Source organism: Brassica oleracea, chromosome C3, assembly GCF_000695525.1.
Source record: "Brassica oleracea var. oleracea cultivar TO1000 chromosome C3, BOL, whole genome shotgun sequence".
Lineage (NCBI taxonomy): Eukaryota > Viridiplantae > Streptophyta > Magnoliopsida > Brassicales > Brassicaceae > Brassica > Brassica oleracea.
Genome location: NC_027750.1, coordinates 35,925,215 through 35,937,355, shown reverse-complemented (window position 1 = coordinate 35,937,355; position 12,141 = coordinate 35,925,215). Strand labels below are relative to the sequence as shown.

Below are 12,141 nucleotides of genomic sequence, written 5' to 3'. Positions count from 1 at the left end.
TTGCTAGAGAAACTTACCGGCTGGTTTAAGGGGGCAGAATCTGACGACGTTTTCGTAACCGTGGGAGGATCATGTCTAAGTATTCCAAGACACCTTAAGATAGCTTTAAGAGTTTGGTTGAGGAAATGAAAAGGAAGCCCTAGATAAGATGCTTCTTCGGTTTGTCTCTCAATTTTTTCCATTGAGATGAGATCTGAGTTAAGACTTTTACTAGTCGGATGATTAAGTTTAGTGAGAGAATTGAAGCTGTTCTTGGAAGGTGAGTGATTGAGAAGAGAGGCTAGAGAAACAGCTTTGCGTTTTATAGTGGGATGGTAACTCGGTATTTGGTGGGACTCTTTTTTTTAATACTATAGAATACCATTTCTTAAACCACGACTTTCGGATAGGATTAATTAATTACGCTCTGAGTTTTTAATTTATTTAGTTGACAGAATGAAATGATTATTCATGCATATAGTAACTTATGTATATATTGTTGTCATTAGCTATATCAAGCATGTGGCTTTGACCTTTTGGTGGGTTGATGACTCTACTAATAATCTGACTTTGAACTCGTTTGATCGCATAAAGCTCTGCTAATCATCTAACTTAGAGTTCGTTTAATTATTTACTATAATCATCTAACCAACCGATGTATTGTCTTATGAAATATAATAAACTGGAGTAACATTTAACTAAAACTTGGTAACTGCAGTTAGATAGTTTAGCGACGATTAAAATGGAAAAGCAACTATCTAACTGCAGTTACCAAGTTTTAGTTAAATGTTACTCCAGTTTATTATATTTCATAAGACAATACATCGGTTGGTTAGATGATTATAGTAAATAATTAAACGAACTCTAAGTTAGATGATTAGCAGAGCTTTATGCGATCAAACGAGTTCAAAGTCAGATTATTAGTAGAGTCATCAACCCACCAAAAGGTCAAAGCCACATGCTTGATATAGCTAATGACAACAATATATATATAAGTTACTATACGCATGAATAATCATTTCATTCTGTCAACTAAATAAATTAAAATCTCAGAGCGTAATTAATTAATCCTATCCGAAAGTCGTGGTTTAAGAAATGGTATTCTATAGTATTAAAAAAAAGAGTCCCACCAAATACCGAGTTACCATCCCACTATAAAACGCAAAGCTGTTTCTCTAGCCTCTCTTCTCAATCACTCACCTTCCAAGAACAGCTTCAATTCTCTCACTAAACTTAATCATCCGACTAGTAAAAGTCTTAACTCAGATCTCATCTCAATGGAAAAAATTGAGAGACAAACCGAAGAAGCATCTTATCTAGGGCTTCCTTTTCATTTCCTCAACCAAACTCTTAAAGCTATCTTAAGATGTCTTGGAATACTTCATCATGATCCTCCCACGGTTACGAAAACGTCGTCAGATTCTGCACCCTTAAACCAGCCGGTAAGTTTCTCTAGCAATATTTACATCAAAATCCAAGATAAATATATCGGATGAATTTAAGTTTATTTTTCTGATGTTGTGTTGTATAAAGTATTTAGCTGCCTATCTTGGAAGTTATATACTTTTTTAGAAAAATCATGTTAATTGTTTTACAAATTACATTAAGTTTGCGTAACAACAACACTCGCGTTATAGGTTAATAATATATTTAAGCAAAAAAAGGTTAATAATATGCGCACCGACAGAAAAAAGTTGATATTCAGGCTACATCAGTATTTTGAATAGAATGTCTTTAATTAGTAGTATTACGAAACAAAACTCAAACATGTGTGTTCTGATTCTACTTGCAGGAGGAGGAAGAAGATGTGGTCATGGAAGACAACGTCGTTGTGGCGACTATGGGCAGTAAAAACGGCATCATAATAACGAGTAGGGGAACAAAGGTGAAAGCAAAGAGAAAGGACAAGGAAAAAGTTAGCTCGGGACGACCGGGGCAACATCACTAGCAGTTTCACTACATTATTATTATTTAGTTTGATTCTTTGCAGCCAGTTATGATTTTTGTTTTAATAAATGTTTCAATAATGGTAGTATAGTGTTGTTGTTTGCATTGATAGTTCTTAATGATATTAACTATCTACGGACTACGGATACAAAATGGCTAAGCTAGTTCATTAATCTGAGAACAACAATAAAGTTTCATTAATATTCCAGCGTAAATTCACAACCACTACTAATACTATCGTACGTAACTGTTATTAATCAATGTTAAACATTAAAGGTCTACCTGAATCCTAATTAATATTTTGGTGTTTAAACCACTAGTCATCAGCTCGTCCTACCTCACATTATATTATAGGTCGGTAAGCCTACTCGTGTGAATCAACTACGACGTGTGCTTTGTAGGTTATAGTTTTAAATGTCTCCACTCCTATATATCTGCAACACTGTTTTTTCTTAAAGTAAAAAAAAGAGAGACAAAATGAATTAAAGAAAGATCAAATCACAAATTCACAGTGTGAATTATTACATGATAACATCAAAGTTACCGATTAAGACATGATATTATACTCTTCATAAAAAATTTAAATATTTGATAACAGATATATATATATATATATTCATAGTGAGGAGCATGCAGCACCAATTTCGAATATAAAACAATATAACATTCTTCATTCTTAGACATCTACACCAACTAAGAATTTATGTTCTATTCTCTTTATACAAATTAATATAAAAGTAGGAAAACATTTCACAAACCCAATCATAAACCATAGGTGGTGATAAGTCTCGCGTCACTTAAGAATCATAATGATTAAACAAGGCATAGTGGTTGGTGACCCATGAGACAGAAGGTTGGGGGTCTTAATAATAATAGGTCCTGCAGGATAAAAAGAACCTTGAACAAGACCTACCATCCAATCATCACTGCTGGACAGACTTTCGACACAACCTTGGTTCATCCTTCATGTGGTTAACAGAAATTGCTACCACATAATTCTCCTTGAATCAACTGCAAACCCTTGAATTCACTCATGCTCCATATCTCTGAAACAGTTTTTGACTTACCCTTGATGTTCTTGAACAGATTACACTTGAGCATCACTTTTTACCGCTACTATCACAAGTAGGTCACGCCGCCTAAAACCACATGATTAGGAAGACTTTCGACACACATATCTTTGCTTCACCATCTGATCAACCTGTTCTGCAACAACAAAACCCCACTAACATATTTAGACCCCACTGCTAGTTAAATGAACTGGAGCCTCATACCATCTAATCCATGATACACCTTGGCTCTCCTCACGAGCTACTTGGGATATCTTATCTAGAATCCCTGATATCATTCCTTTACTCAGCTGTGAAATCATGATCTCAATACCCTTCTTGTATTAAAATAATACCGAAACATGTGCATCACCATCAACGACTTGAACACACTTGTTACTCGTTGAACTCGCCATTAGCTTGATGAGTACCTGGCCATCGATGAGTATCTGGCCATTAGCTAAGGGACTTTCCTGAGGACACTACCTCAATATTCCCCTATGATGCGACCATATATCCAGAACTCCACATGTTCTGATCCATAAATGCAATCGGCTTTTCCTGCACTTATACCTTCATGAAACTTCTTTCAGTTCCATAACCTGAGCTTAAGATGAACCTGCTTGTGGAGAACAAGTCTTACCCTTCCTGAGATGGACATACTGTAAGACAATTCCCTGCAATCCCTGCAATGTCTTCTAACAGTTTCTTACTTTGCTTCATCTCACCATTCTTCATCTTCACTGCTCAATATTTCAGTATCTCTTGATACTTACTTCCCTTTAGTTTAACCAAGTACCTCACCATATGTTATCTTGCATCATACTCGGCACTGATTTCGTGGTCGTCTGTATCAACCTCACTGCAGTGTACTCATGATACATATGCCGATTTACTTGTCTCGCCGACAAGTTCCCTTATGTAAGACTCCTCTTACAAATCTCCTAATGATGCGCCTTGTACTTGTTAACTAATCTTGACACTCCTGGCCTTGACACTCTGAATATATCCACGACCCTCTAGTCATGGAATAAACTTTCCTTTCAGCACTTACTCCCTTAAGCTGACCATGTTGCTAACCGAAACTTTTACTATTCAGCTGAACCAATCAAGACATCTTCTAACCAGTGACTCACTCCACCTGGAATCAGATTATATATATCCCTGATGCATCAATCCTTATATAATCTCAGTGGCTCCACCTGAATAAAATAACCCTTTAGAAGTACCATGTCTCTGTAACTAAGTTTCGGCAACTGTTCATTGTTCATGTCGGCCTTTCACTGTATCTCTCATCATCCAACCCTGCGATGCTCCTGAGATACTCCATTACAGCTTCTTTCGTGTCAAAACTCGAACCCATGACGAGTTTCTCAAGCTGTAACTAAAACCTGAACCCTGACTTGTTCAAGCATGAAGTTCTGACCCGGTCAATTCTGCAAATTTCTCCTTTTGCCTTTGAGCTACGATTCTTATCTGAGACCTCACCTTGACCACTGTGGTCGTGACACCAGACTGGTGTTCCTTACTCCTCTTCTAAGTCTATTCATCTTGAATTTCCGACTCAGGCATCCACGACGATTCCCCTAAGGTATAACTCACACACGCTTCTACTAGCTGTGGTAGCGACTTTCTGCTTCTTGAACAAGTGTTGATGACTGTTGTCTCATACCCTTTAGCCTCATGATTACAACTAGTCGTAACAACATGTTCAACCTGATTCCGCCTGCGCATTTTTCTCTGCCTTTGACCAGAATCTTCAAGCTAAGTCTAACCTTGAATCACCTTTTCCCTTTAGGTTCTTCCTGTCACTCACACGACCTCAGTAAAGCTTCTACATGTTGTTACTACAAATAGCCATTTGCTCCAACATGCTCTTTTGTAGGCTTTACACACTTTGTGCCTTCACTCTAGTTGCTTCTTCGTGGAGGTACAACCTATTCCTGCCACACTGACTTGGTGACTATTCTGGCTTTCTTCTTACAGCCAGAAACTTTCCATGTTATTCACACAACCTCACTAAAGCTGTTACATGTTGTTACCACAAGTAGCCATTGCTCCAACATATACTTGTGTAGGATTTTACACACTTTTTCTTTGCTCTAGTTTCTTCTTCGTGGAGGTACACCATGTTTCAGTCACACTAACTTTGTGACTCCTCTGACTTTCTTCTACCATCCAGAAACCATTCCTCTCATGCACCCACGAGCCTGACTTGAACTGAACCAAAATAAATCACCTTTGTTTCGTCATATTGTTGTCACACGACAACAAACCTATGCAGCTGCAAGATCTGTTGGTCATCTTTTGCTAAGATAACCTACATTCCTTGTGATCTATGAAAAACCTTCAGTCCCAGTGAGATTGATAACCTTTGATTCCATCTCCTTAAGTCTAGCTTTGACTTAATGTGAGTCTGTCTTCCCTTGAGATATCATTCATCCCAAACGACACACTTCAATCTCCAACACTGTTGATCACAAACACGCCCACCTGTGTAGCCTTCTTGTTGCAGCTTACGCGAGTCTTCCCTTTCTTGCAAATACCGCTGCATCTCTTGCAAATCTCTCATCATGATTTCACCAACCTGAAACCACCGCTTTGAGATCATCCTCTATGAACGTTTCTTCCTCTGTCTCTGACGCTGTTGTTGTCTACCATAAATGAACGACATCTGCTTTCTCTGACGCTACATGTTCAACGTCATCTTGGGTTGGTCACACTTACTGCGATCGTGACTATAAATCTACTGATTCTTCTTCTCCAGAATTTCCAGCTGATGTCGATGCTAACTTGAAGCTCCCGCAGAACCTGAATCACCATTTCCTCAAACTAGAAGCTCTTTGACTCAATCCTTATCCAACCTCAATAGCCCGTAGACACCAAACTCCTCATCTTGAGAATTTCCTTTGTAACAATCTGAATGAACACCTTGCCTTGAACATCACTCTGAACCGCTGTTGTTGCCAACAGATCCCGCCGCTTAGCTCAACTTGCTAAGAAGACTTTCGACGCAAAGAATCTTTGCTCAACTTCTGCTCAAATAAATCATTACCTCTGCAACCGTGATACCTTGTAGACTCATTTGTTCTTCCCCTCATATGCCCTGAGAAGCCAAAACAAACTACTACTGAATCTCATGCAGAAAACCCGAAACATACATGTTTCCATCCTGAATCAATTTCGATTTGACACCGCCACCTGTTCAGCCTAGCTCTGCCTTGAACAAGTAAACGCCTTGTTCTCGCATATCCATCCCAGCAGAAAACTATGTGTTACGCCAAACACATATCTGCTTAGAAAATCACACTGCATTCCCTCTGAAAATAGCAGTCTTGTAGTATCTTGTTCTCTGAACCTCTACCCGACTGTAGACTCTCATAATCACACATAGACAAATCTGCATGGGTCGATCTCCTTCAACCCTTCTGCAACACCCTTCACGCTGACTAAAGAATACCATCTGAAACAACCATGAAACACTCATATCATTCAAGGTTCTAAGGTGTCCCCTAATTTCAAGAATTCCATGAGATACCGAGCTGAAATACCCACATAGATTGGAACACCACCTGCGACTGATATACCATGTAGATTCAATCCAAGAACACCGTGAAAACCCTCACATAATCTTCAGACAATCCCATAGAAAAGCCAGTGCGAAATCCCCTTGTGCTCCACTATGGTTTCAGTTCCAATAACTTGCAGAACATGAAGAAAATCAAGACTCCAATGCATATAGTCACACACGCCTTGTGACTGCAGATCGATGACAGCTCCAAAACCTTTCTTTCTTATGCTAGCAGCCTGCCATCATCTTATTTTGTGAGTAACCCGAAGTCCTTCTCACATAGTAGCAGATTCCTGCACCCTTGGAGAACTCTAGAGAAACCCTGATTTCATAACTAGAAATCATCTCAACCGATTCAACTGACTCGTGAATCCTTCCTCCATAAACTTGTGCAGCTGCAGCGAAAAACGTCCAACAGTTTTTCTTCTTCTCTTGTAAACCGAAAATCTCTTTGACATGATCTTGTAACTCAGTTTATCCTCTGATTTTTAACTTAATCAGATTCCACGTGTGCAGAACCACATGAGCACCAACTTCCATTAAACCTTGCGAGTTTCTTCTGTCTCGCTTGGAAGCTTCTTCATATGTCTCTCCTCCTCGAGATGTGGACTCCATGAATCAATGAGCCTATGCTCTGATACCACTTGTGGGGGTTATGATACCCACTTGTTGCGGAATACAAGCTCATAATACCCATGTCACTTTCATTACTCATACGATTCATCCTTGTTCATGACTCAAGAGTTGTTCACCCAGTCATGGCCACAACGCGCTACATCTGGGGTGGATTCGGGATCCACAACATCCACTATGAAGTATCGGAAAACACCTCAAATGTGGTTTACAAGATCATTACTCTCTCTGTCCTGGGTATACAAACCCTAGAGAGTATAAAGAGAATATAAGAGAAGTACATGGCTAAAAGCTAAGCCTAGGATTACATATCTATCACTAGCTTATTCTATCTCTCCAAGAGACGCCGTGGAAGCTCTCGCCTCCCAGAGACTCAGTTTGAGCTTGGAGATCCCTGTCGTGATCTTTCCTTTTTGTATCAGTACTTTTCCTAATGGACTTCAACGATTAGACTCATATGTTGTCTGCGCGTAATTTGTGTAAGCCGGCCCAACATTAAATATGTCCGATGGACTTTACCAAACCTCCCAAGTTCATCATCGTTTTATTTTTCTTATGCAACAGAAACAAGTCCCTTGTCCAGCCATAAATTGGTTTTACCTGAATTTTATTTATTTAACAAAGAATACATACATAGAAAATTAAGTGGAAATGAAATACGATAGAAATATTATGTTTCCTATAGATAATTGCGGCTATGATTTATAAACATTTTATAATTGTTTAGAAAAATAAAATTAAAAATAAAATAGTGATAACCCAAAAGCGTTGGCATTTATTCGAATTAAAGCAATAAAATTTGATGTTATATAAATTTTTTTTTTTCTTTTACTACTACCAATTCAACTTCAACCATTTGTTTAATTCAAACAAAGCCAAAGAAAGAGCGTGGTTTGACTTTTGACCAAGGCTAGAACCTCCAACCTCACACAACTCCCAAGTATCTGTGACTACCGCCTACCGCCTACCGCGTCCATTAAAGTCAAAATTGTTATTTTATTTTGTTTACGTAACCCGGTTTTTTTACATTACCAGCACCAACTATAGTAGTTCATTCAAACTTCGAAGTCTGTACCTACCAAACCCGGTTTACTATAGACCCGGTCAACAAACAAAACTATAGCTGACCAACAACCAAGTGATATGACTGATAGATATCCCTTATAAAAGGAATCGCACATCATCAACCTAACCACAAAACATTTATCTCTCTCAAATATATCAAAAGAAAAACAAACATAAACAATGGAGAATATGAGAAACGGCGGAGAAAACGGTTCTCACTGGATTCCATTTATGTTCTTTGATCGATCTTCGGTAACGATTCATCTTCTAAAGTGGTTCGGCCTGGGAAATTCTTCTCCATCATCCTCATTCTCATTTCAAAGCGAAGAAGAAGATGTTGTGGAGACAAAGGAGGAGGAAGATGTTATGACCGTCAATATCACAGAGCGTCGGTTGAAGAAGAGTAAGCCTAAACCAAGACCAAGCTCAGGAAAAGGAGGAAAAGTTCATTAGGCTTCAGATAAACTTATACATATATAAACATATAAATGCAAATGTATACGTAGTGTATGTAATAAGATGTAAGATAATATGGTTAGATATTTATTTTTATACGTGAATTGGTTAAATAAAATCGAGTTTGTTCCTTATTGTTTGCTTACCCGATCAACAGAAGTTAAAATGCGCGACTGCTGGTCATATTCTAACATCGGTTAGCTCGATATTGAAGAATCGAGTGACCCAACAAATGCAGCTTTAGCCTCTATGGGTTTTATTAGGCCCATTAATGATCCATAAATGGAAATAATTGGTTAACATGATTTCATCTATCGATGCCCTCCTCAAAGAAACCATTAGGTGATTAAACATTTTAAGTTGTCTTTTGGAGCCGGATTTTTACAAGCAGAACATTATTGAGATTGAACAAAGCAGCAACAAAGGGTACAAATACAGAGACAGACCTTCCTTCATGTTAGATTCGAGAAGAAGAAGAAGCAGAATTCCTACAATTCAAAACTTGAGTTGTGTTTCTGTTTGAAAATGGGTCCATAAAATTAGTTTGTATAACTTTATTTTTTGACAAGTCACAACAGTAAATAACATCTGCATATCACTAATCAAAATAGTACATCAATATATTTAACTTTGTAACAGCAATAACATTGATATTTTCGACCGCACCCATAAAAAAACAAAAACAAAATCCAAACACGAAATAATAAATAATAATACAAAGATTACAAACAAGGGTTCGGTTTCCCCCTTCAATCATCAGAGCCCGGCCCGGCCCACCATGTAGCCCAATGTTCTCTCCATTCACCGTACGTAGCAAACGGTAAAAGACCGTTCATTACAGGAAGTGCCAACACAACCAACGCAAAGAAGACACTGCGCCGTGCCCAATACGGAACCATAGTGTCACAACGTCCCCCTTGAGTAGTTACTGGACCATACATCAAACGATAAAAAGCCAGCGTGAAGACGTTCGCAACGAACTGCAAAACGCAAAACGTCTCCCAAAGAAGCAGCCAGAGTTTACCGTCGCCTCCCAACGTGTCCACGCAGAACTTACCAGGCAAACCGCAAACGATCCCGAGGAAAATAACGATGAACGTCACGGGCATCGTCTGCTTCGCTGTACCCGACGACGAGCGTTGGATGATGAAGTAAGTGATGACGAGGATCATCAACACGCCGAAGAAGCTCTGAACCCAGACTCTGAGACGGCAAAGCAAAATGTTGAACTCCGCGTTGATCGAGGAAACTTGCTTAGGAACCCACCAGGAAGACGTTTTCTCCTCCGACGGCTCGCAGATCGAGGCTGCTTCGGTGATTCTCTGATGCGAGAACACGTAAGCGCCGTATAGCATAGAAGCCAGCACGGTGAAGACGCTCAGGACGAGCCAGTCCATGATTTTGTGAACCATATCGGCTTTTTTGGAGTCTTCTTGTTCTGTTTTGAACTTCTCGGCTCTGAACGCAGCTCTGGAAACGTTCATCTCTAGCTTTGATTTCCCCAGGTTGTTTGATTCGTAGCTTAACGCTAGCTCAGTTTCTTTCAGCCTCAGCTTCCTCATTGTGAGACCGATCTCCATGCTCTTTAAGTCGTTTGCTCGCGCTTGCTCTTCTAGAGCCTTTTCGAATGTGGTCAGCGGCATGGCTGAGGAGGTTCTCGAGACGGTAGAGAGTTGTCGTGTCTCTTCGTGGAGGACGATCTCATTCATCGAAGAGGTTGTTGTTCTTGTACCGCCTTGAATTGCTTCGTAAGCAGACGTAGTAGATGAAGTCTCCTTTGCAGATAGCTCGCTGTCTGAGCATCCGTCTATTGTAGACCGGTCTATATCACAACTCGCAACGTTATTGTTATTGTCTAACAGATGAGGAGGTGTAGATTCGTTGATCAGTTTAAGGATCTTTAGAGTGCTGTTAAATGATTTCTCAAAGTTGGTCGCAAAGGAACCAAGTTTGTCACCATACACCTGTAACCAATCACATCCTTAAAGTCGATAAACTGAAGAATGTAAATAAAACAGTTAAGGGGAGTTTTTGACTTACATTGGCTAAAGATTCTTTGACAGCAGAAGCAGAGATCTGCAGAGCATAACCAGTGAAGTTTATGTATCACTACCAAAACAGAAACCGAGAAAAAAAAAGAAGGAAGTTATATACTACTTACTCCGGCAAGATCATCAACATAAATATTCTGACCATTGGCACTCTTTCTCTGGAGAACCTATAGGATAAGAAAACAGAGAAGGGGTTCACATTACAGAGCAATGAAAGTCAATGACTTTGGTCGGGTAAGTAGCTACTGCAGGAACATGTCAGACTGTGAAATCACAATCAGAGCTAGACATTAGTGATAAAAAAAAAAGGCTCAAGCTTTAAGACAAAAAAAGTGAGAGACGAGACAATTCAATTGTGACAGAGTATATATACATCTATTCATTGATTCTGATTCGGATTAGGATTAGGATCAATGCAACCTATTAAAAGACTTGGGATTAAATACTCGTAGCTTTTAACTCTCTAAAGATGCGAACTTTTTAGCGTAGCGAATCTAAACTTGAAGCGAGGACAACAGAACAGGAAAACAATAAGTCAAGTCTAGTTTCGTATTAAAAGAGCAAGAACAGAGCCAATACACTAATAATTAAGTTAGAGAGATAAATTTTGAGAATTTGATTGAACCAGATTGGCAAAGGCGGCGAATGACATGCCCAGAGGAAGAGCCAAGGCTTCGGCTTGTCTCTCACCGACGGTTCGTCGAGTAAAACCTAACCGCACCGAAGGGCTTCGCAACCTATGAGCAACTCTCGAAACCCTTCGAGTAGAATTGAGATTAGAGGCATAAGACGAAGAACATGAGGAGGAAGAAGCTTCGTCGCTCTCTTTCTTCTTTGCCTTTAGCTTTCTTTTTGTTAAAGGCGATAGCTTCATCTTCATCCTCATTGTCTCATCTTTGAGCTCGTCGCTGGAATCCTCCGGACGGTGATTCGCCCCTTGGTTCGCCGGATCGGTGAATGACTTTTCGGGATCCGGCGAAGGAGGGAGGAGGAGGGCGTCCATCGGTTAGAAGACTTTAACTTATGGGGTCAATTTGGAAGTTTGAGAAAATATTTTAACTTTTAATGATTTTCGCCGCTTCGAGTTTCCAACTTCTTTTCCTCTCTTTTTTTTCTTTGAGAATCAACTTTTCCATTTTTTAAATTGGTGTAATTAGCTTCATATAGGAACATTACTGGACCAAATATTTGATTCATTGGTTTTGCTTAATCTCAAGTTCAGTGTATATTTTCTAGAAAATCCAGTGTATTTTCCCAAGTTCAGTGTATTCTAAAGAAGTTTATGTTCCTAGTCACAGAAATTTATCAGAAAATTATTTATTATACATGTAAAAATGCATCTGGTTAATATTGGTATGACTGACTATATGATCTATCTATTTATACAAAA

General features: G+C 39.1%; 3 protein-coding genes across 3 annotated transcripts; 2 read left to right on the top strand and 1 right to left on the bottom strand.

The window, feature by feature from the left end:
- Window positions 1-1,156: 1,156 nt before the first annotated feature.
- On the top strand, window positions 1,157-2,090 carry LOC106332384 (elicitor peptide 1-like). The gene is made up of 2 exons (XM_013770851.1): window positions 1,157-1,421; window positions 1,772-2,090. Exons 1-2 carry the CDS (start codon window positions 1,257-1,259, stop codon window positions 1,925-1,927), a joined length of 321 nt encoding a protein of 106 aa, XP_013626305.1. The 5' UTR covers window positions 1,157-1,256; the 3' UTR covers window positions 1,928-2,090.
- A 6,315-nt stretch (window positions 2,091-8,405) lies between these two features.
- Window positions 8,406-8,697, top strand: LOC106330495 (elicitor peptide 3). Its single transcript, XM_013768951.1, has one exon. The coding sequence runs from the start codon at window positions 8,425-8,427 to the stop codon at window positions 8,695-8,697; it is 273 nt and encodes a 90-aa protein (XP_013624405.1). The 5' UTR covers window positions 8,406-8,424.
- A 598-nt stretch (window positions 8,698-9,295) lies between these two features.
- On the bottom strand, window positions 9,296-11,817 carry LOC106336183 (protein CPR-5). The gene is made up of 4 exons (XM_013774934.1): window positions 11,377-11,817; window positions 10,862-10,918; window positions 10,741-10,776; window positions 9,296-10,664 (listed from the first exon to the last, which is right to left on the bottom strand). Exons 1-4 carry the CDS (start codon window positions 11,752-11,754, stop codon window positions 9,450-9,452), a joined length of 1,686 nt encoding a protein of 561 aa, XP_013630388.1. The 5' UTR covers window positions 11,755-11,817; the 3' UTR covers window positions 9,296-9,449.
- Window positions 11,818-12,141: the final 324 nt, after the last annotated feature.

Excerpts from the sequence above, each read along its gene's own strand:
- LOC106332384 (XM_013770851.1), top strand. The coding sequence starts at position 1,257 with ATGGAAAAAATTGAGAGACAAACCGAAGAAGCATCTTATCTAGGGCTT. Across the intron at positions 1,422-1,771 it reads CTGCACCCTTAAACCAGCCG|GAGGAGGAAGAAGATGTGGT; the intron begins GTAAGTTTCTCT and ends TTCTACTTGCAG.
- LOC106336183 (XM_013774934.1), bottom strand. The coding sequence starts at position 11,754 with ATGGACGCCCTCCTCCTCCCTCCTTCGCCGGATCCCGAAAAGTCATTC. Across the intron at positions 10,919-11,376 it reads TCGCCGCCTTTGCCAATCTG|GTTCTCCAGAGAAAGAGTGC; the intron begins GTTCAATCAAAT and ends CTTATCCTATAG. Across the intron at positions 10,777-10,861 it reads ATGTTGATGATCTTGCCGGA|ATCTCTGCTTCTGCTGTCAA; the intron begins GTAAGTAGTATA and ends TATGCTCTGCAG.
- LOC106330495 (XM_013768951.1), top strand. The coding sequence starts at position 8,425 with ATGGAGAATATGAGAAACGGCGGAGAAAACGGTTCTCACTGGATTCCA.